At 52.2% G+C, this 20,873-nt stretch overlaps 1 protein-coding gene across 1 annotated transcript in view; it reads left to right on the top strand.

Annotated features, from left to right (window-relative positions):
• Nucleotides 1–19,334, top strand: part of RAB7B (RAB7B, member RAS oncogene family) — a 28,269-nt gene extending 8,935 nt beyond the window's left edge. The window contains exons 3-6 of the mRNA XM_005690407.3: nucleotides 435–561; nucleotides 1,313–1,528; nucleotides 10,633–10,758; nucleotides 17,345–19,334. Coding sequence (XP_005690464.2) covers nucleotides 435–561; nucleotides 1,313–1,528; nucleotides 10,633–10,758; nucleotides 17,345–17,425 — 550 coding nt within the window. The 3' untranslated portion in view covers nucleotides 17,426–19,334. The remainder of the gene's footprint in view (nucleotides 1–434; nucleotides 562–1,312; nucleotides 1,529–10,632; nucleotides 10,759–17,344) is intronic.

Raw genomic sequence — 20,873 nt, 5'->3', positions numbered from 1 at the left:
AAGGACAGTGAGACATCCAGGATGTGCTGCCCGCTTCCATGGGTCCCTTTCTGATTCAGAGTGGCACCAGGGAGGGCATTCCACCCCAAGGAAGGGAGCTGAGGTGGGAGAAACAGACCTGGTTTTTGAACCCAGCTCTGCAGCAATGCCTCAGTACCTGGGTGTGTGAACTAGGCAAACCATTTAGAACGTCTGCCTTCCTCCGTCTTGCCACATACAGGAAAGGTCTGACCATTTTGCTGGGAGGCACTCAGCTCTCTACAAACTTCTCTGTTCACTTCGGTCCCTATTTCTAGAGTCCACTCCCTAGTCCCTTGCTACTCAAACTGCAAATGTTAGAAATTCAAAGTCTCAGAGAGAAACAGTGGTGAGAAGGGCAAGATGCTGAGAATGGTATGGGGGTGTGTGTCACGTGTCCTGGTTTTTTCTCTCAGTGTTGGAAAGACCTCCCTCCTCCACCGATATGTGCATAAGACATTTTACGAAGACTATCAGACCACACTGGGGGCCAGCATCCTCTCCAAGATTATCATACTGGATGACACAACCTTGAAGCTACAGGTGAGCAGCCCTCCCATCCCCTCTTCAACATACATGCCTGAAAGTCACCCCACAGTTCCCGGACAGGCACTCACACAGCAATGTGCACCCAGAAATAGAATCGTCTAGAGCATAGATCAGCAAACTTCAACTCATGGGCCAAATCTGGCCCTCCATCTGCTTTTGAAAATAAAGTTTTAATGGAGTACAGTCCTGCTCATTTGTTTCCTCTTGACCTTACGGCTGCTGTCACACTACATCAGCAGTATTGAGCAGCAGCAACAGACAGTATCGTCTGCAAAGCCTGGTATCCAGGAGTACTTTCACATCTGACCTGGGAGAAAATGAGGGCTCAGATGTGAAAGTACTCTTAAAAGGGTTAGTTGCTCAGTCGTGTCTGCTCTTTGCAACCCCACGGACTGTAACCCGCCAGGCTCCTCTGTCCATTAGATTCTCCAGGCTGGAATACTAGAGTGGGTACCCATTCCCTTCTCCAGGGGATCTTCCAGACCCGGGGATCGAACCTGGGTCTCCTGCATTACAGGTAGATTCTTTACTGTCTGAGCCACCAGGGAAGCTAAATATTAGTGCAGAGATTCTGTAGCGTACATGAATGACAGAGAGTCACATCCGTGTATGAAAGGACTGCATGAACCTTTACCAGGGATCTGCCCCCTACCCAGAAAGGAAGCTTTGACATGAGGTGGCCTGGTTGAACGTCCCTTCAGCCACTCATCACAGCCCCACGGGGCCACTGCTCTTTCCCTTCCAGATCTGGGACACAGGCGGCCAGGAGCGATTCCGCTCCATGGTGTCTACATTCTACAAAGGCTCTGATGGCTGTGTCCTGGCTTTTGATGTCACTGACCTGGAGTCCTTCGAAGCCCTGGAAACCTGGCGGGGTGATGTTCTGGCCAAAACCATTCCGATGGAGCAGTCCTACCCCATGGTGGTGCTGGGGAACAAGATTGATCTGGCTGACCGGCAGGTACCGTCGGCTCATCCATCCATTCACCACACGTGAGGACCAGCCACATGCCAGGCGCTGGGCTAAGTCCCACACATACAGAGCTGAAGCAGGCATAGTCCTTGCCTTAAGAATTTCACAGTCTAATAATGGATGCATTTTAAAGATAATTATGGTGCAATATGGTAAATCATGAGCAATCATAGAGATCACCTTGGGGACCACAGTGAAAGGGCATCTATCTACTGAAATCCAGGGTATAGAAAGGGCTTCCTAGAGGAAGTGGGTTCCAGGCTGAAGAAACAACATGAGCAAACATAAGAAATAGCATCATGATATGAGCTGAGAACCGAAGGCAATTCTGTCTAGAGACAGGGAATGAAAGAATGCAGGCCTAAGAAGTAGGCACGTGGGATTTGAATTAACCTGTAGAATAGTATTTTTTTTTTTTGGTAGAATATTAGTTCTACCCAAAGTCAGATGGGGAGTCTGTACTTATGAATCTTTGAGTCTTCAAATATTCTGAGAAAATAGTAATATGTATTTTTATTAGCTTAAGCATATTCTACATCATCTGGCTAACCACTTAACAGATGATCTGCTTGCTCCATGACGGCAATGATCACATTTATGTAGGTATTTACTTATTGCAGTGGCATTGAGTCAAGCTCTGTTCATCGTTGCCTACTAATAAGAAAAGAGTAAAAGTAATGTAATTTATAAAAGATGTTCTTGTGCCAAACAAAACCCGAAAGACACCACAAAGAGTGTTTGAACAGGTTGTCTTAGTGTTTCAAATAGAGACAATAAATGGGGAACTGAGTCATCACATTTGAACCACATTTTCAAAAGGGTTCAAGTAAAAAGTGATCGGAGAACCGAGGCATCATTTGGAAGGATGAAGGGTGGATGGTGAATGAGGGTGCTTCCAGCTAAGCCACTGCCTCCATAAGGAAGAGCCTCCTGTTTAGAGAGAAAGATGAGCTTGGATTTGACACGCTGAGTTTGAGCAGCTTATAGAACAACTGACAGGGGATGACCGGTAGGCTTTAGAACACATAAGAATGAAACTTCAAAGGAGAAGTCTATGCTGGAAATAGAAATATAGAAGTCATCAATTCTCTGGTTACTTCAGGTTGCAAATTTAGTGTCAATTCTCTAATTACAAATCCTCAATCTCAAATAAGAGTCAAAGTCCTAAGTTGGTTCACAGCCAAGCAGTCTCGAACTTTCGCACTGGGGCCAGCAGCAGGTGAGAACATGGTGGCCTAGGAGGCAAATCCCACTGCCAGTTTTTCGCGTCCACATGTCCCCCCCTTCTCAGGATGACTCTGGGTTCAGGCTCTGTTAGGAGTGAAGCAGAAAGAGGGAGAAGTGGTCGGAAGGGCAGGGAAATCTTTATTTGACTGGTACTGTCTCGAGACGGTTTGTGCGCTCCAGCAGATATGTCTCTTGGTGGGCGACTCCTTTGGGTCCTAAGAAGACTCCAGTGGAACATTTAAATGAACCTCCCATGGCAAAGGTCTTGCATATTCTTCCTCTCTCTCCTCAGCTCCTAATTTAGGAGTTTAAGAGCCATCCTCCGTCCTGCAGTTCGGCTTCTTCTGCAGATGCTCTCCTGGGGTTTGTAACAGCCGCAGGCTGGCGAGCTCTCCTTCCCAGGGCGCACCGGTGCGTGCTGGCTGCACTGATGAGCCTGGGATAATTCATTCTCAGGGCACCGTCCTCTCTCTGCCCTGATGCCTTTCGCCTTAAACCCCACGGGTGCAGTTAGATACCAGTCCACTGTAGCCACCAACTGCCACGTGGCCTCTCTGAAGTCCTCTTTTGGTCAGAGTTGAAGCTTTATACGGTCTTCCTCTTGTGTGGGTGTTCCCCCAACAGAGTTCTTGGCAAAAAATATCCTTTCTAAACCCTCCTTTTCAATCTTTTTCTATTCACGCCGGAAGGCTTGGAGTCATTCAGCAGATTCTTGCTCATCAACCTTTGGAAATGTGCACGGTCCCGTGGGTGGGCTCTCTCCCAACCAACTTGATGTCCAGCATCTATCAGATGGTAGTGTCTCTGCCACAACTTCCATTTTAGCATCTTGCTTCTGTAGGTCGTGGGGAGGTCAGGGGTGTTCAAGACTGAGAGTCTGACTTTCCCTCAGTGAGATAAGAGGCAGCATCTTCTGTTGAGAGGGAGGAGGAAAGGAGGCAAGAAGGAGTCTTGAGCACCACGGTGAGGCTGCGCCAGGTACTGTGGAGAGAAAAAGGTGGAGTTGGCCAAGGGCGAAGCACGGGACTGATGGAGCAGCAAGGGCTCTGCTACGGGAGGAGACCAGGAGACCAGCTGAGCAGGTTGTGGTTTTCTTCAACTGCAGTGCATGGGGTGAAGGCCAGGGACCTGAGGGAAGGTTTTTCCAGACAAGAGCAGCTGAAGAACAGAGCTGTGAGAGCGCTGAGACCTACGGAGGGAAGAGGAGAGACTAAGAGAGGCTGAAGAACCAGGGGGCTGCCGGAGGTTGAAGAGCAGGCAAAAGGAGGAAGGGAAAAAGAGACCACATGTAAAGGTTCATGGAGGCCCTGGGCTGGGCCTGCAGGGGCAGGCGGAATGGGGAGATGGTGGAGATGGTGGGAGGGGAAAGAAGTGTGAGGCTCGGGGTTGCATGGAAAGGAAGCTTCACCAGATCACGAGCCTCCAAGGAATGAGGGTACCCAATGGGAGGCGTAAGTGGTGACTCAGAAGGGTAGAGGCATCCAGTCCCAGCTGCAGGGGCATGAGCTTTGTTCTGCAGAGAGAGGAAGAATAAAGGTTTGAAAGAAGCAGTGAAGCCCCAGGCAAGCCCAACTCCATCTTTGGGATCTGTGCTGAACAGGGTGTGGAAAGAGCCCTCCCCCTGGAGAAGGCGACAGGATTTGCAGTGGGGCAAGCTGGAGGAAGAGAGGGGAGGAAGAGAGGGGAGGAAGTGCTCACAGGCATGAAATGAGCACAGGGACGTGCAGAGGAGGAGCTGCGAGTGGGGCTCGCAGACGGACTTTGATCCAGAGACCCGGGATGGGGAGCCAGAGGTGAGGCTGGGAGGCGGCCGCCCTGCAAGGGCACAGACCGGGCGGAGGATGCTGCCGACCCTGAGAGGCGAAGCCCGGGCTTGGAGAGTGGGCTGCAGATAGTCCTCACTTTCACAGGGCTGAGTGGATAAGGACCCTGAAGGACCACCTTCCGTAAGCTCAAATTCATGCGTGTCTTTGGCTAGTTCCAGCTTTGGACACCAGACTCAGATTTCATGAGGTTATTTGAGGCTCATAGGCAATGATGCTATAGAGCACATGGCAATCTTAATACATGAAAGAGATTGTTACCCACCTTCTTAATTTAATATCTCCGGTGTGTCGGCTGGAAATATAGGGAAGTTCTTCCTACTTAACAAAAAGAAAATTAGTATTTAAAACACATATGCTAGATGTGGCATGATGAAGTGTTAGTCGCTGAGTCGTGTCCAACTCTTCGCGACCCTGTGGATTGCCACCCCATGGACTGTATCCTACCAATCCTCTGCCATGGGATTCTCCAGGCGAGAATACTGGAGTGAGTTGAAATTCCTTCCTCCAGGGGATCTTCCCCACCCAGGGATTGAACCTGGGTCTCCTGCGCTGCAGGCAGATTCTTTACTGACTGAGCTGAGGATATGAGCGTTGATGATGCTTGCACAGTGATGTGATGTACTGATGCCACTGAACTGGATGCTTCAGTATAGCCAAAATGATACATTTTATATTTATATAAAATATATAATATATAATACAATTACATTAAATATATAATTATATCAAATATATTATACTTATATAAAGTTTAAATTTTATATTTATATATATGTTTTATAGTTTATATTTATGTATATTTTACCACAATCAATCAATCAATATCTCAGCAGGATAATTGTAAAGAAATTGCTGACTTAGGTTTTTCTTTAAGTCTCTACCTGTTTTACAGAGGTAAAAGTGAAAAAAAAACTGTTAAAAAAAAAACAGCTCTGCTAGCATCTGTGCTATGAGGAATTTATTCACTAGGATGTAAATTCTTCGCTCTCAGGTAGGCAGCTTCTGATTTACTGCTGATCCATCACGTTGGGATTATGTTTTCTGAAGATATTCTCTGTTATTTTTTATTGGTTTAGGATGTATCTGACCTGTCTCAAGACACACAATTGATCATTTTAGATGCATATGAGATGGAAAAGCATCATAGATAAATGTCTGTAAAATGGACTAATTTTGTCAAACATTTGACCGCTGATGAAAAATAAAATGTTAATAGCATGTGTGCATGCTAAGTCACCTCAGTTATGTTCTACTCTTTGTGACCCTGTGGACTGTAGCCCACCAGGCTCCTCTGTTCATGGGACTCTCCAGGCAAGAATACTAGAGTGGGTTACCATGCCCTCCTCGGGATCGTCCGGACCCAGGGATCAAACCCACATCTCTCATGTTTCCTGTTTAGGCAGTTGGGTTCTTTACCAGTAGCACCACCTGGGAAGACCATTAACAGTATATTGTCAAGGCCAGAGGAGCCTGGTGGCTACAGCCCACAGGGTAGAAAGAGTCAGACATGACTGAAGCAACTTGGCACACACACACATCAGCCAAAACAAAAATCAACGGAGTAACACTTCCAAAGATTTCACCCTTCCCATGTCTCCATGTACCACAACCTGAGTTTATGTCTACAGTCAGAGCCTCAGATATATATAACTGTTATTTTATAAATAAAAGACAACAAGATTTTAAAAATCGTGAAGCTGGTGCTAGAATTGGAAAGGAAAAATGAAAACTGCCATGTGGGTCATTTTTTTCCCCATGGCAACTTTCTGAGGTTGACTGGAAGACGTGGGGGGATTATAAAAAGAACACAACACAATCTCAACTGATATTCTGGAGTATGTATTTAACCACTCTGTAAAAACTGGACAGAGAAGGAGCGGGGAGAAATGAGATAAATGCCTGTCACGCCAGGCAGCGGGCAGGGTCGGTCACTGTCCACGGCAGAGAAGGGGCTGTACCTATGTGTCACTGTACATGTGGGCTTATCTTCCTAGCTCTGTCTCTGGGTGAACCTGGGCACCAGTCTGGGCTTCTGCTTCTCACGCCGTGAGATATGAAGAAGCTCCCTGCCTCCCGGAAAAGCAGAGGCACTTGAGTTCATTTCAGTTCGCTTCCATGTTTTCTGCAACTCCCAAGGACCAACAGTGTGTCCAGAAAGATGCTCGTCACCTGGTGGTGGGGGCAGGAATAAAGAAGGAGGGAGCAAGAAGAGGAAGTCTAGTCCTTGCCCTAAAGTCTTTTCAAGGACTTTAAAAGATACAAAGCCCTTTGCACTCCTAAGATGCCATCAACATATTGCAACATGTTAATTTCTAATGGTCGATTATGTGTGTGTTAGTGGTGAGGACAACCATAATCAGCAACCTGGCCATCCTCGACGCTTCATCCACATAGCTCAGGATTTTGCCCGAGCTGTGAGGCATCTTGGTTGTTCGCCGGGTCAGGGGCACTTATGCTCCAGGGGAGGGGGCCGTCCTGGCTGCTGGGGAGCCCCTCGCACCACGAGGAGGAGGATCTTAGGACCAGAGGCCAAGGCCAGCGCCGGGGCCGCTCCCTGCTCTGCTCCAGCACAGCTGGAGGCTGGGGAAGGAAGGGGGTGTGGGGATGCCGTCCGGACACCCCAGGGGGCAGGCCACTCAGCCAACCCCAGTGCCTGGACCTGTGACCAGAACAGCAAGGACCAAAGAGACAGGCAACAGTGGAGCTCCTTTAACCCCAGGAAGACAGACTTTCCCGAACCTGCAGGAGACAAAAGATAGTCTCAGATCTCCCCCTGGCTGCCCGGTGTTCAGGAAAAGGAGCTGAGTCATTCTTTGTTATGAGGAAAACCTTGGCTACCTTAAACAAAATGAAACAATGGTTATAAAGTTCCAGGCACAGCAAATATCAACATATGGTCATTCCTTATTCCCCCAAATAACTGATGAGACTAAACTCAGCGGAGCCAATGGTCTTTGGAGGTAAACTGCAGAGCTGCCAGAGCCTTCTCCAAGGCAATGTCCTCAAACTGTGATTGCTATTTACATTTGGGTAGAGGTGCATTCATTCAGCCTGTAGAGAGCGGCTTGTGGAGCCAGGCCAAGAGCTAAAAAGTCCTGACTCTGAGCTCTCAGACAGTAAAGGGTCTACCTGCTGTGCAGGAGACCTGGGTTCGATCTCTGGGTCGGGAAGATCCCCTGGAGGAGGAAACGGCAATGCTCTCCAGTGTTCTTGCCTGGAGAATGCCATGGACAGAGGAACCTGGCAGGCTACAGTCCATGGGGTCGCAGAGAGTTGGACACGACTGAGTGACTTCACTTTTACTTTCTTTGTTTCTTTCTGAGCTCAAGAAAGCTAGAGTCCAGTGGGAGACAACAGAGCACAGTTCCTGCGCAGGGCCCGGCAGAGGGCAGTGCAGGCAGCGTGACAGGGCGGGGCTGGGGCTGCCTCTGAGCTCTGCCTTTCTTAGCTGTGTGATCTGAGGCAAGCTGCTGAAACTCTGACCTCAGGGGTCTTATTTACAAGTGAGTGAAAGTCGTTCAGGCGTGTTTGACTCTGCAACCCCGTGGACTATACAGTCCATGGAATTCTCCAGACAAGGATATTGGAGGATAAGGCCTTTCTCTTCTCCAGGGGATCTTCCCAACCCAGGGATTGAACCCAGGTCTCCCACATTGCAGGCAAATTTTTTACCAGCTGAGCCACAGGGAAGCCCAAGAATCTTTCTGACCCAGGGATTGAACCGGGGTCTCCTGCATTGCAGGCGGATTCTTTACCGACTGAGCTATCAGGGAAGCCCTCTTACCTATCAGTTCAGTTCAGTTCAGTCACTCAGTCGTGTCCGACTCTTTGCAACCCCATGAATCACAGCACACCAGGCCTCCCTGTCCATTACCATCTCCCGGAGTTCACTCAGACTCATGTCCATCGAGTCAGTGATGCCATCCAGCCATCTCATCCTCTGTCATCCCCTTCTCCTCCTGCCCCCAATCCTTCCCAGCATCAGAGTCTTTTCCAGTGAGTCAACTCTTCGCATGAGGTGGCCAAAGGACTGGAGTTTCAGCTTTAGCATCATTCCTTCCAAAGAAATCCCAGGGCTGATCTCCTTCAGAATGGACTGGTTGGATCTCCTTGCAGTCCAAGGGACCCTCAAGAGCCTTCTCCAACAACACAGTTCAAAAGCATCAATTCTTTGGCGCTCAGCTTTCTTCACAGTCCAACTCTCACATCCATACATGACCACAGAAAAAACCATAGCCTTGACTAGATGGACCTTAGTCGGCAAAGTAACGTCTCTGCTTTTGAATATGCTATCTAGGTTGGTCATAACTTTCCTTCCAAGGAGTAAGCATCTTTTAATTTCATGGCTGCAGTCACCATCTGCAGTGATTTTGGAGCCCAAAAAAATAAAGTCTGCTACTGTTTCCACTGTTTCCCCATCTATTTCCCATGAAGTGATGGGACCAGATGCCATGATCTTCATTTTCTGAATGTTGAGTTTAAGTCAACTTTTTCACTCTCCTCTTTCACTTTCATCAAGAGGCTCTTTAGTTCTTCACTTTCTGCCATAAGGGTGGTGTCATCTGCATATCTGAGGTTATTGATATTTCTCCCGGCAATCTTGATTCCAGCTTGTGTTTCTTCCAGTCCAGCGTTTCTCACGATGTACTATGCATAGAAGTTAAATAAGCAGGGTGACAATATACAGCCTTGACGTACTCCTTTTCCTATTTGGAACCAGTCTGTTATTCCATGTCCAGTTCTAACTGTTGCTTCCTGACCTGCATACAGATTTCTCAAGAGGCAGGTCAGGTGGTCTGGTATTCCCATCTCTTTCAAAATTTTCCACAATTTGTTGTGATCCACACAGTCAAAGGCTTTGGCATAGTCAATAAAGCAGAAGTAGATGTTTTTCTGGAACTCTCTTGCTTTTTCCATGATCCAGTGGATGCTGGCAATTTGATCTCTGGTTCCTCTGCCTTTTCTAAAACCAGCTTGAACATCTGGAATTTCACAGTTCACATATTGCTGAAGCCTGGGTTGGAGAATGTTGAGCATTACTTTACTAGGGTGTGAGATGAATGCAATTGTGCGGTAGTTTGAGCATTCTTTGGCATTGCCTTTCTTAGGGATTGGAATGAAAACGGACCTTTTCCAGTCCTGTGGCCACTGCTGAGTTTTCCAAATTTGCTGGCATATTGAGCGCAGCACTTTCACAGCATCATCCTTCAGGATTTGAAGTAGCTCCACTGGAATTCCATCACCTCCACTAGCTTTGTTCATAGTGATGCTTTCCAAGGCCCACTTGACTTCACATTCCAGGATGTCTGGCTCTAGATGAGTGATCACATCATCGTGATTATCTGGGTCTTGAAGATCTTTTTTGTACAGTTCTCCTGTGTATTCTTGCCGCCTCTTCTTAATATCTTCTGCTTCTCTTGCCTATATAGTGCAGCTAAAAAGACCCACTTCACAAGGTGGTTAGAGGATTAAATGAGTTAGTATGATCAGTCTTCTAATCCATCATGTGGCCCAGACTAGACGCTTATCATCTGCTCCCAGGACTTTCTCCTGGGAAAGAAAGGTTAGCAGGGACCCGGGTCTCTACCCAGCAGCATGGGCCTGATACTCCAGCTCAGGAGAATGGGTCCTCCCCTCAGGCCCTGGCTGGTGTGTGTTGCACCCACCTCCCTTTGCAGGCACTGAGGAAGGAGCTGCTGGCAAGAAGCCACTCCCAGTGTAGGCCTCAGGAAGACGCTGTAGGGAGGAGGGCTTTAATTCTTCCAAGCCTGTGTTCAGATCCTGCTCAGCCCTACATATGCCAGTCTCCAATCTCCTCGTGTGTGAAATGGAGCTAACAATAGCCACCTCGTTGGCTTATGTTTAAAAAAAAATAGCACACGTAAGCTTAGAGCCGCACGGAAGGTTCTCAGTATTTGGGATTGGCAGTGGAGAAGGTGGGGCTTGGATGGTGGAGATGATCGTGGTGGGGACATGATGACATCAGGGATGATGGTGAAGATGACACAGGAATGGTGGTCGTTTCTTCCCCTCATGCAGGTTCCGCAAGAGGTAGCCCGAGGCTGGTGTCAAGAGAAGGATATTCCCTATTTTGAAGTCAGTGCCAAGAATGACATCAACGTGGTACAAGCCTTTGAGATGCTGGCCAGTCGGGCTCTGTCGAGGGTGAGTGGCACACGCCAGGGCTGCCCCCTAGGGTGGGCACAGGGAGGGATGTGGCTGCGACAGTACTGCTCATTATCTTAATCAGTCGCTGAGTGAGCTCAACAGTACTCTAATTCTGGAACCACAGAATTCCAGAGGCATTAAGCTTCCTTAGCTTTATGGGGGGGTTCATCATTGGTGGTCCCTCAATCAGACTGATTATCATTTGTGGAGCTTCCATAAAATACAGTCCTGTACCTCACCCCCGGAGATTCGAATTCAGTAAGAGTCTCAGAAGCGATGAGCTAGTTCAGTCCTCACTGATGCGAGAGCAGCCGCGTGGTGTTAAGTATGCGTCCAGGAGGAATAATCAAGCCTGGAGAATTTGCTGACATCCTCCAGTCAAGACAATGGATAGATGTAGACCCCGTGGTGTGGTCTTGCAACAAGCAGATCTTAAGTGCACCATCTGCGCCGAGCCCCTTGCGGTGCCCCAGGGCCCCTCGGTCTCGTAAGAAGACAGGTCCGCACGGGAGCAGCTGCAGCGCAGGCTTTGCACGATGGGCAAGGACGGATGAGGGGGCCCCAGAGAAGGGGCACACAGCCCGCACTGCGGAAGGGAGGCAGGAGAGAGGAGAGGAAGGTCAGGGCGGGCTGCCCAGCAGCATTAGCAGGGTTTCAGTCCCATTCTGTGTGGAGTCTGGAAACTATGAAGAGGGTCTGTGAGAGACTGGCATTGGGAGGGGCTCAGCCCGTTTCACTGTTCTGCCACATCCAGCCAAGGTGGGATCTTAGAAGCATGGAGAAGGCCATCACAGCAGTGATTTTTAATTTTTAATCTTTAAGGGAAAGAGCAGATGAGGACAGCCGGTTGGAGGGCTGCCCTCTGTGGAGGAGCCCACTGCCTGGCACTGCCCACCATGGGGACAGCAGCCACCCCCAGAAGCTGCCCAGGGAGAGGGTTCAAGCTCGCCATCTTCATACCCCATTGCCTTAACCTTAGGGTTTGTCCTCGCGGGCTAGTCTTAATACATGCCCTCCAGGCCACCCGCCCTCACCGGCTCCTTTGGTGGGAAGCAGGGGCTGACTATCTCCAGCACTTGGTCAAGCACAGCTCTGTAACCCAGTCGGTAGCACAGACGTGCCTGCTTAGGCCATTCCCTGGAAGGCGCGGGCAGCTGCTTGACCCTGTAGGGTGACGCGTGATCGACGATCCACCACACACACGGTGCTGTGATCACCGAATGCTTCCTCACAGGGAAGCCCCATCAGCTCCACCAGCCCGTGTCTGTGTGCGGTGAGCATCCGTCCTTCCTGGAGAAGGCGTGTCCTCATTCCTGAGGCCATGTCCTTCCTGCTGTGCCTCTGTCCTGACGCAGCGGCGTTATTAGACGTTAGCCTGTCTTGGCTCGTTTCCTTCCCAATGGCCTTACTTGTCAAGAGGGTGGACTGGCAACCCCGAGTCGGTCCCTCATGATGATGGAGGGAATCTACATGGGAAGTCTAGAGGCCACAGGCGTGATATCCACAGTCAGACTGACCTCAGTTGGATCCTGGCCTTATGCTTTCAGGTGGACTCCTGGGCAAGACCTATGACTTCTCTGAGCCTCAGTTTCCTCATCTATAAAACAGAAATAATTCCATCCCATAAAAATTCTTGAGATGTCAGGCCAGGGCTAGCGATGCAGACCTCCTGGCCCGTGGTCAGGTAGAGGATTAAGGCATCCACAATAGACGGTCGAGGGGTGAGGAAAGTGCCATGGGCGGGGGTGCGGCGGTGGGGGGGAAAGGCCAAGGCATCAGCGTGACTGAGAGGCGCTGGTGGCAGGGCCGGTTAGGATGCCTACCCAGAGAAGGGGCCTGTCGGTTGGATGCTGAGATGACACAGTTTGCAGGTGGACGGCTAGGCCAGTGCAGGTGTGAGCAGCAGCTGCAGAAGGGCAGAGAGAGGGCGTGACAGAGGCCCAGGTGTGAGTCCCCGGGGCTCATGTGAGGGACCACCACGGGCTCCATTTGTACGAGGGGGAGATGTGGCCTGGAGGGAGCTGGGGGCGCTGGGCCGAGGTGAACAGCGAGGCTCTCGAGGTCAACAGCAGCAGGCCATGGAGGCCTGCTGAGCCCCGACCAGACCTCAGACTGCGTATGCTAGGCCCGTCGTCTCTAGACCCACTGCCAGACCCCTGGGCCACACAGGAGCCCCCCGGGGCCTGGAAGCCAGGGTCTGTCCTCCTGCAATGTCTCCGTTATTGAGAAATTTGGAGGAGAAACATTTTGCCCTAAAACAAACATACGTACTAGGACGAAGAATGTAGAAACACATGTGGGTTTTTAAGGTGAAGCTGGAGTTTGCAAAACTCTATTTTAAGGTCAAAGATGAGTTTTCAAGGACATTTCCTCCAAGGACCTGTCTCTCCTTCGCATGTGCTCATGCACAGCAGCCCAGAATCCTTGGAGAGGAGGATGACGGAGGGAGCCCAGCCTGGGGTGGGAAGAGCTGGGTTCTGAATCAGCGGATCTGGCTCTAAATCCCGCTCTTACTCACTGTGTCCTTGACAAGTCACGTGCCTCCTTAAGCCATCGCTTCCCTTCCTTTACAGTACAAGTGATAGTTATCTTCCTCACGGGGTTGTTGCCAGGGCTAGATAAAGTAATGTGGTGATACAGAGAAGGCTATAAAGGAAAGGTAGCGGTTTCTATTCATTTATTTTGGCTGCACTGGGTCTTCGTTGTGGCACCTGGACTCAGTAGTGATAGCATGTGGGTTTCGCTGCCCCGAAGCATGTGACTCTTAGATCAAACCTGCATTCTTAATCCCTAGACCACGAGAGCAGGCCCTGAAAGGTAGCTATTTTTAAATGAAAGCGCAGGGAAGTTTCATGCTGCAGGGAAGATGAGCCTGATGGGTGGTTCTGAAGGTACAGGCATGAGAAGATGGGGATGACAAGGATGCGGTGGATTTAAGAGACTTTGGAGGGAGCGCTATTGGTGGTTGGTGATGATCAAATAGAGGAGAGAAGGAATCAGGAGCTGCTGAAGTTGATGACGAGGTTTCTAGCTTGCCAAACGTAGGAATGATTGATTAGCGATGCTATCGACCAAGACAGAAAAGAGACGAGGGACAGCAGAAGCCTCACAAGAGGAGCAGCGATGGGGCACACGGCTTCCTTGGACCGTCTGAGTTCTGCAGCGAGCTCTGGGTGGAAGGAGCGGTTTACAGGTAGAATGCCAGAAGAGATGCTCAGTTTGCATTCCGAAAGGAGAGAAGGCAGGTAGTTACTTTAGCGTCCCGATCCGGCCACTTTGAAGGACCAGGTGTTTAGTCATGGTTATGATGCCCCTCATAGAATAGCATTGAAACATGTATATTACCATATGTGAAACAGACCGCCAGCCCAGGTTCGATGCATGAGACAGGGTGCTCAGGGCTGGTGCACTGGGATGACCCTGAGGGATGGGATGGGGAGGGAGGTGGGAGGGGGGGTTCAAGATGGGGGACACGTGTACACCCATGGCTGATTCATGTTAATGTGTGGCAAAAACCACTACAATCTTGTAAAGTAATTAGCCTCCAATTAAAATTAATTATTTAATTTTTAAAAAAAGAATGCCCTCATAATCAAAGAAGGGGAACCCGCCTGCTTTGGGGGATTTGGGCTGATAGGATTTTGCTCTTACCAAGCTGGCAATACCACCCCTGCTGGGCTGGTTAGGCCTGGCATGGGCCGCAGTGCGGAGGCCCAGTTCCTTTTGGGTTAATTAGAGAAAGACATAATTACCATGTCTGGGAGAAGGCAGGCTGACTAACAGCTGAGCCTAGTGAAATTACAGGACTTTTATAAGGTCCTTGGGGTGTAGGATATAAAGGCAGGGTCATGAGGTGACCAGGCTCAGAGAGACAGACTCACAGCCACATCCTCACCGAAATGGTGTGTTAGGATTCTAGGTGTTATGTCACTCGGCATGCACAAACTTGCCAAGAAGTCAGTGGTCTGAATTTCACAGGGAGCCTAATTATGGCCTGCCGGTGACTTGGAAGCTCTGTAGGAAACCCGAGGATTGAGATGATGCCCTTATCGAGTGAAATGATGTCATAAACAGAAAGAGCTCAGGGCTGACGTGACCCTGGGGAGGATGTGACTATTACTGGGTGAAGAGAGCCGGCCTGAAGACCTCAGTCTTTACCTGTGTAACGGATGAGTAGGCTTCTCACGTCTTCCGAAGCAGCATTCTGTTTGTTCCGCAAAGCGCAGAGCAGCTCAGAAAGCGCACAGCTGCTCCGGCAGCTCAGACTCTCCTCCCCAAGTCCAGCACTGAGGCCGAGGCCCAGGCTTTCCTCATGGTCTCAACCGGCCTGGATGTGAGGCTGGGGTACTCTCGGGGTGGTGAAACAGCAGGCCCAGCCTCCTGGTCCAACAGGTCCAAGAAGAAACGTTCTGATTCCAGCCAAGGTGCCTTTGTCGTTCCCGGTGAGAGGGGACTGACAGAGTACCACAATAAGAGGCTCCTTTCAAAAGCCTGTCTTTCTGGAAGCAGTGGATCGGTCAGCCTAAACAGTAATGCTCGGCTCCGCCTTGCCCCTCTCCGTGAGGCTCAGAAGAGTCAGGCTTTTAACCGCAGTCGGCTCAGTGGAGCGCGCAGGCCCTGCAGAAGGGACTGACGGCAGGACTAGGCGGTGTCCCGAGCCTAGTGACCCCAGCCCGCACACCAGCCCTCGGCGGTGCTGGGAGAACGAGCTTCTCGAGCCATTTTCTCTGCTTGGGCACCTCTGGGTAGGAGTCTGCTCTCTCGGGGTGAGGAGCTGGGGGAATCTGAGGTCTGCCAGGCTGGGTCTACAAGCAGTGGGCTAGGATCCTCCCCAGCAGAGGGAGATACAGGGCTGGCGTGAGACATCCCTGGAGGGACAGGCTTTCACTGGGAGACGCTGGCCCTCACTCCCCAAAACTAATACTTGCTATTAATACATATATATATGACAAGGCTTCTCAGGTGGCGCTAGTGCTAAAGAACCCACCTGCCAGTGCATGAGATGTAAGAGACATGGGTTCCATCCCCGGGTGGGGAAGATTCTCTGGAGGAGGACATGGCAACCCACTCCAGTATTCTTGCCCAGAGAATCCCATGGACAGAGGAGCCTAGAGGGCTACAGTCCATAGGGTCACAAAGAGGCGGACACAGTTGAAGGGATTTACCATGCACACGTGCATACATGACAAAGAAAATTCTAATTTCCCCAGAGAATTTGCTGAGGGCTACTCCAGGCCCATCATCCAGGCTGACTAAGGCCAGGACACCCTACCAGCTGAGAGACGGGGGCTCTGCAAGAAGCAAACACGTGAAGAAGGGCTGGGTCCCAGGCCCAGTGCCCTGAGTTCTGGGCTGTCAGGCTGAACTACTGCTCAGCCTGAGGGTGGCAGCGAGCGGTGGGGCATCAGAGGATCTTCTTGTGCATCTTGGGGGCCGCCATCGTGAGGGCGAAGCAGCCTCCTGGGATCCAGAGTCATGGGCACTAAGGATCTGGTTGACATTCCCCAGCTGGGACCCACAGAGGAAGTAAAGGCACAGACATCATTCTGGAGATTGTCCCCTCGGAGGGGCACTTGAGACAGACAGCCGCATGGAGGGGGCTGGTTCCCAGCTCAGGTCCACACCGCCATATCCACTGGTGTGGGTGGTGAGTGATCCACTCACCATCACACACGCAACACCCGCCATGGGAGGAGCGTGAAGGCTGGGAGCTCAGAGACGGGGGAGCGTGAGCAGGGAGAGAGAAGAGGCCCATCTCCTGCGGGAGGTCGGCCTCCCCGCCTCACCCCTGTGCCAAGAAGGGCGGCTCATGGCGGAGGGGTGGCCAGCCAGGTGAGCAGAGGCCTGTCAGGCTGACCGCAGGCTTTCTCTGGACCTTGCTGGGACAGGAGACTTTGGGAGGCTGGGCAGAGAAGCAAAAAGGCCCAGTAGAAACATTGAGTCTGTTTTTGGGAGGGCTCCCTGGACGTGGGAGGGACAGAGGATGGAGGGGAGGTTGGGAGCTGGACACAGAAGGTTGGGGTGTGGGGACGTCCGCAGGGGCGTCTTCTGCAGACACGAGCAGCGGGCTCTCATCATCTCTGTCACCTGAGGTCAGATGTCCCCTGGGTTGTCCTCTCTGGAGAATGGTGAGTGAGGGCACCCGGCTGGAGGTCAGGAGACCTGGGCTGCTTCGCCCTCACGATGGCGGCCCCCAAGACGCACAAGAAGGTCCCCTGATGCCCCGCCACTCACTGCCACCCTCACGCTGAGCAGTAGTTCAGCCTTACAGCCCAGAACTCGGGGCACCTGGCCTGGGACCCAGCCCTTCTTCACGTGTTTGCTTCTTGCGGAGCCCCCATCTCTCAGCGGCTCCCTGGTAGGGGTGTCCCGGCCATGCAGCCGCCGGCCTGCTCTGGGCTCCGCTGAAGGAGCTGGAGAAGGAGGTGAGGCAGGAGCGGGCGGGGAAGACCTCCCCTGGGCCTCCCAGCTGCACAAGGCTAGCGAACAGAAAGCCCGACCACCACCGGCCATTGAGAAACAGAGGGCAGGGGGAGCTCGGCCCGCCGCGAGGCGAACGCTAACTCCTCTTTTCCTTCCGCAGTATCGAAGCATCTTAGAGAGTTACCTCACAGACTCCATCAAGCTCTCACCGGAAGACCAGCCCAAGAGCAGATGCTGCTGACCCTCCGGACCCCGGCTCTGTGCACCCAAGGACCGAGCGTGCACCGAGCTGGCCTCCCGGGCCCCCAGCCCCGCCGGCCGCCCGCGCTCAGACGGCAGCCAGGCTTCGAGGCCAGCCGCCGCCCTCGCCTCCGCGCGGGCTCCAGACCAGCCCTGCCTCAGGCGGAGTGCAGACAGTCCGGGCGGAACCCGGGACGTCCCAGCCGAGTCCCAGAGGAGTCACGACCCCCTCGCTGGCCCCGGCTTTCCTGCCCTGCGCCCTCCCCTGACAGCTCCTGCTTTGGAAGGCGCATCCCTGCACCCGGGCCCCTGCGTGCGGAGGCGATGGACCGGCCTTCCTCAGCGCGCCCACCGCACCCCACCCCCTTAGAGCCGCCGCACAGCTGTGGACCAGGGTCCCTGCAACCAGGGCCGGGGAGGAGGTCCCCCTCAACCCCTGGCAGCAGCTGGTCAGGCCTGGGACACCGCCTGTCTGTCCGCCCCCCCCCCCCCCCCCCGCCGCAGCGCAGGACAGAGGGAGCACAGGAAGACCCCCCCACCCCGGGCCGTGTGTGTCTCCTTGCTGGTAGGCTGCAGCCTCAGCTGGTTCGTCTGTCACACGAGGGTGGCGCGTGCCCTGCCCACATCCTGTGGCTCCTGAGGACCAGAAGCTCAGCTTCAATCCCAGGCGCTCTTGTGGACACACTGGCCATTCCCTCAACAAGTCCTTTTGTGTATCTACTATGTATGATGCCTTGAGGTCCAGGGACGCTGGTAACAAAGACCTTGCTCTCCTGGTCTGACGTTCTGGAGAGGGGGAGGCAGTAAACCCAGAATTTAACCAGATGTTTTCAGTTAGCAGGTAAGCAAGGTGATGGGAGAGAGAAGGACGGAGGGTGGGGTTAGGTGCTGTTTCAGATGTTTCAGACGAAGTAGCCCAGGAGGGCTTCCCTGGGGAAGCGACATTGGCCCAAAGGCTGGAGAATGAGAAAACGGCTGCCATCTGAATTGGACGAAGAGCGTTCTGAAGACAGGTAGAAGCAAGGGCCAAGGCTCCAAGTCAAGGACAAGCTTGTTTTATTCCAGGGACAGTGAAAAGACACTCATTAACATGAGAACTCAAAGCTGCTATTCCAGGGACAAGGTGGACCCCCCACCCCCACCCCTGGAAGACTCCTTGCCAGCCGACCACCAGAGGGCAGCAGTGCGCCTCCCAGCAGAGCGGGAAAGGGCGGCTCCATGGACGCTGGAAGGGCCGCAGTTTTCCTCTGCTGAGATGGTCAGAGCTATGTTCTTTGGCTCTGGGCATTTTCAGTCCTTCGAGATTCGTGAGGCAGAAACATCCCAATTTCTTAATCCTACTGAAAGATGGGCAAAAACTGCAGCATCAGTGATTCAGGCAAGAAATCAGCATCGGTGATAAATACTGGAACGCTGGGGAGTCTGTTCCTGCAGATGCTACAGCCATAACCTTCTTTTTCTGCTGGTGACGAGCAGCATTTACAGAGCCCAACCTGAAGGGAGTAGGCGAGATGACCGACCACCCCCAGGGTTTCCGCGGCCACATCCATGCCCACCACGGAAGTCTCCTGTCTACACAGAAGTACCCTTCCCTGAATGTTAGCACTGGACTTCTAAGCATCACCTGACACTGAAGATTTGTCCAGAGGTAGAGGAAAGGGCAGGTGAGGGGTCAGTAAGAGTTTGGGGAACCCCTTCTCCCCACAGGAGCAGGCGGCCCCGCGCACAGCTCTGGCTCTGCGTCCTTCGTGGGGGCAGCACTCTGCGTGTCACGCGGGCTCTCCCGGGGGCAGTGGGACTGTGGACTGGATGCGTGGTGCGTGGAATGTGAGCCACAGCTTGTGCACTTCAGTGGGCCTAGGGACCATTCTAAAAGTGCACAACAGATAATAAATGTCTTTTAGTTTTAATCCTTTGTGGTATTTGGCTTTTAAAGTCTTTTTTTTTTTTCAATATCTGCATAGTTCAAAATTCAAAAGATACTAAAAGGGAAGACAAAGACATCAAAACGTGAAATAGGACCGTACTGGTCAGTGCTCACTGCAAAATGAAAATGCCTTGTGCCTTGTCCAAAAATCACAAGTTCCAAGACGGTGACGCTGAACTATTAAAACAAGCATGGGGTCCTTCTGAGCGCAGGTACCACCTGCTTAGGAAGTCATGACTAAGTACGCGTGTTCTCAGGGCTCTCCAGAATGACAGACCCTGGCCAGGACCAGCTGAGCTGCTTGGAGATAAAAGGTTCTGTCTCTGCAAAAGTCACGTGGAGATCCAACCCCAGGCCCAAACCACACATTCTGAGTCTTGTCTGGAGTCAGGAGCCAGGACCGAATGTTTGCATGCGGGTGGAGAGTAGGGGCCGCGGCCCACAGCCTCCCTCCTATCACGACTAAGGGACATGCTAGTGACCAGTCTCAAGATGGAACTGAGCTGAAACACTGTGGGCCGCTCCTCACCCCCAGCCCCACGTCTGAGTCAGGCTGGCCCTCAGTTCCCACCCCGCAGGGGCAGGTATTGGCAGCGAGAGGCAAGGTGAGGGGGCTCTAACTCCAGGCCCAGGAGAGCCCACTAGAGCCTGCATGGGGGTGGGACAGCAAGTCGCAGGGCCCTGCCCTCAGCATCCCTTCAGAGAGGGGACCCAGCCAATAAGACTGGGTGACCAGGCCCTTCCTGGACCCACCACAGCCCTGCTCCGAGGGGCAGCTGCAGGCTGCTAGTGAATAATCGAGAATCCAGCCCAGGGCTCTGTGTGGCACACACCCATAACGTGAAAGTGAAAGTCACTCGGTCGTGTCCCCCTCTTGCTGCTGCTGCTGCTAAGTTGCTTCAGTCGTGCCCAACTCTGTGCGACCCCATAGATGGCAGCCCACCAGGCTCCCCCGTCCCTGGGATTCTCCAGGCAAGAACATTGGAGTGGGTTGCCATTTCCTTCTCCAATGCACGAAAGTGAAAAGTGAAAGTGAAGTCGCTCAGTCGTGTCCGACTCTTAGCGACCCCATGGACTGCAGCCTACCAGGCTCCTCCATCCATGGGATTTTCCAGGCAAGAGTACTGGAGTGGGGTGCCATCACCTTCTCCACTCTTAGCCACCCCATAGACTATACAGTCCGTAGAATTCTCCAGGCCAGAATGCTGGAGTGGGTAGCCTATCCCTTCTCCAGAGGATATTTCTGACCCAGGAATCGAACCAGGGTCTCCTGCTTTGCAGGCGGAGTCTTTACCAGCTGGGCCACAAGCGAAGCCCACACATGCCCATGGGCCTTGGGAAAAAAAACAAACCTGGCCTGGCCCCACCGCCCATGGGGATTGGGGGAAATGCTGTTTCTACGTTTGCTCCTCCTCAGAGGCTCCCACTGCCCCCTCCACAGCCAGGGGCAGGTCCTGCTCTCAGCCACCAGCAGGCACCCACGATGTGATCCTGTTCCCAGAAGCTCAGTCCAGGGGCAGCC

Source organism: Capra hircus, chromosome 16 (genome assembly GCF_001704415.2).
Source record: "Capra hircus breed San Clemente chromosome 16, ASM170441v1, whole genome shotgun sequence".
In the NCBI taxonomy this organism is placed as follows: domain Eukaryota; kingdom Metazoa; phylum Chordata; class Mammalia; order Artiodactyla; family Bovidae; genus Capra; species Capra hircus.
Note: the sequence above shows the minus strand (reverse complement) of the source record. Positions and strands in the feature narration are given on the sequence as shown.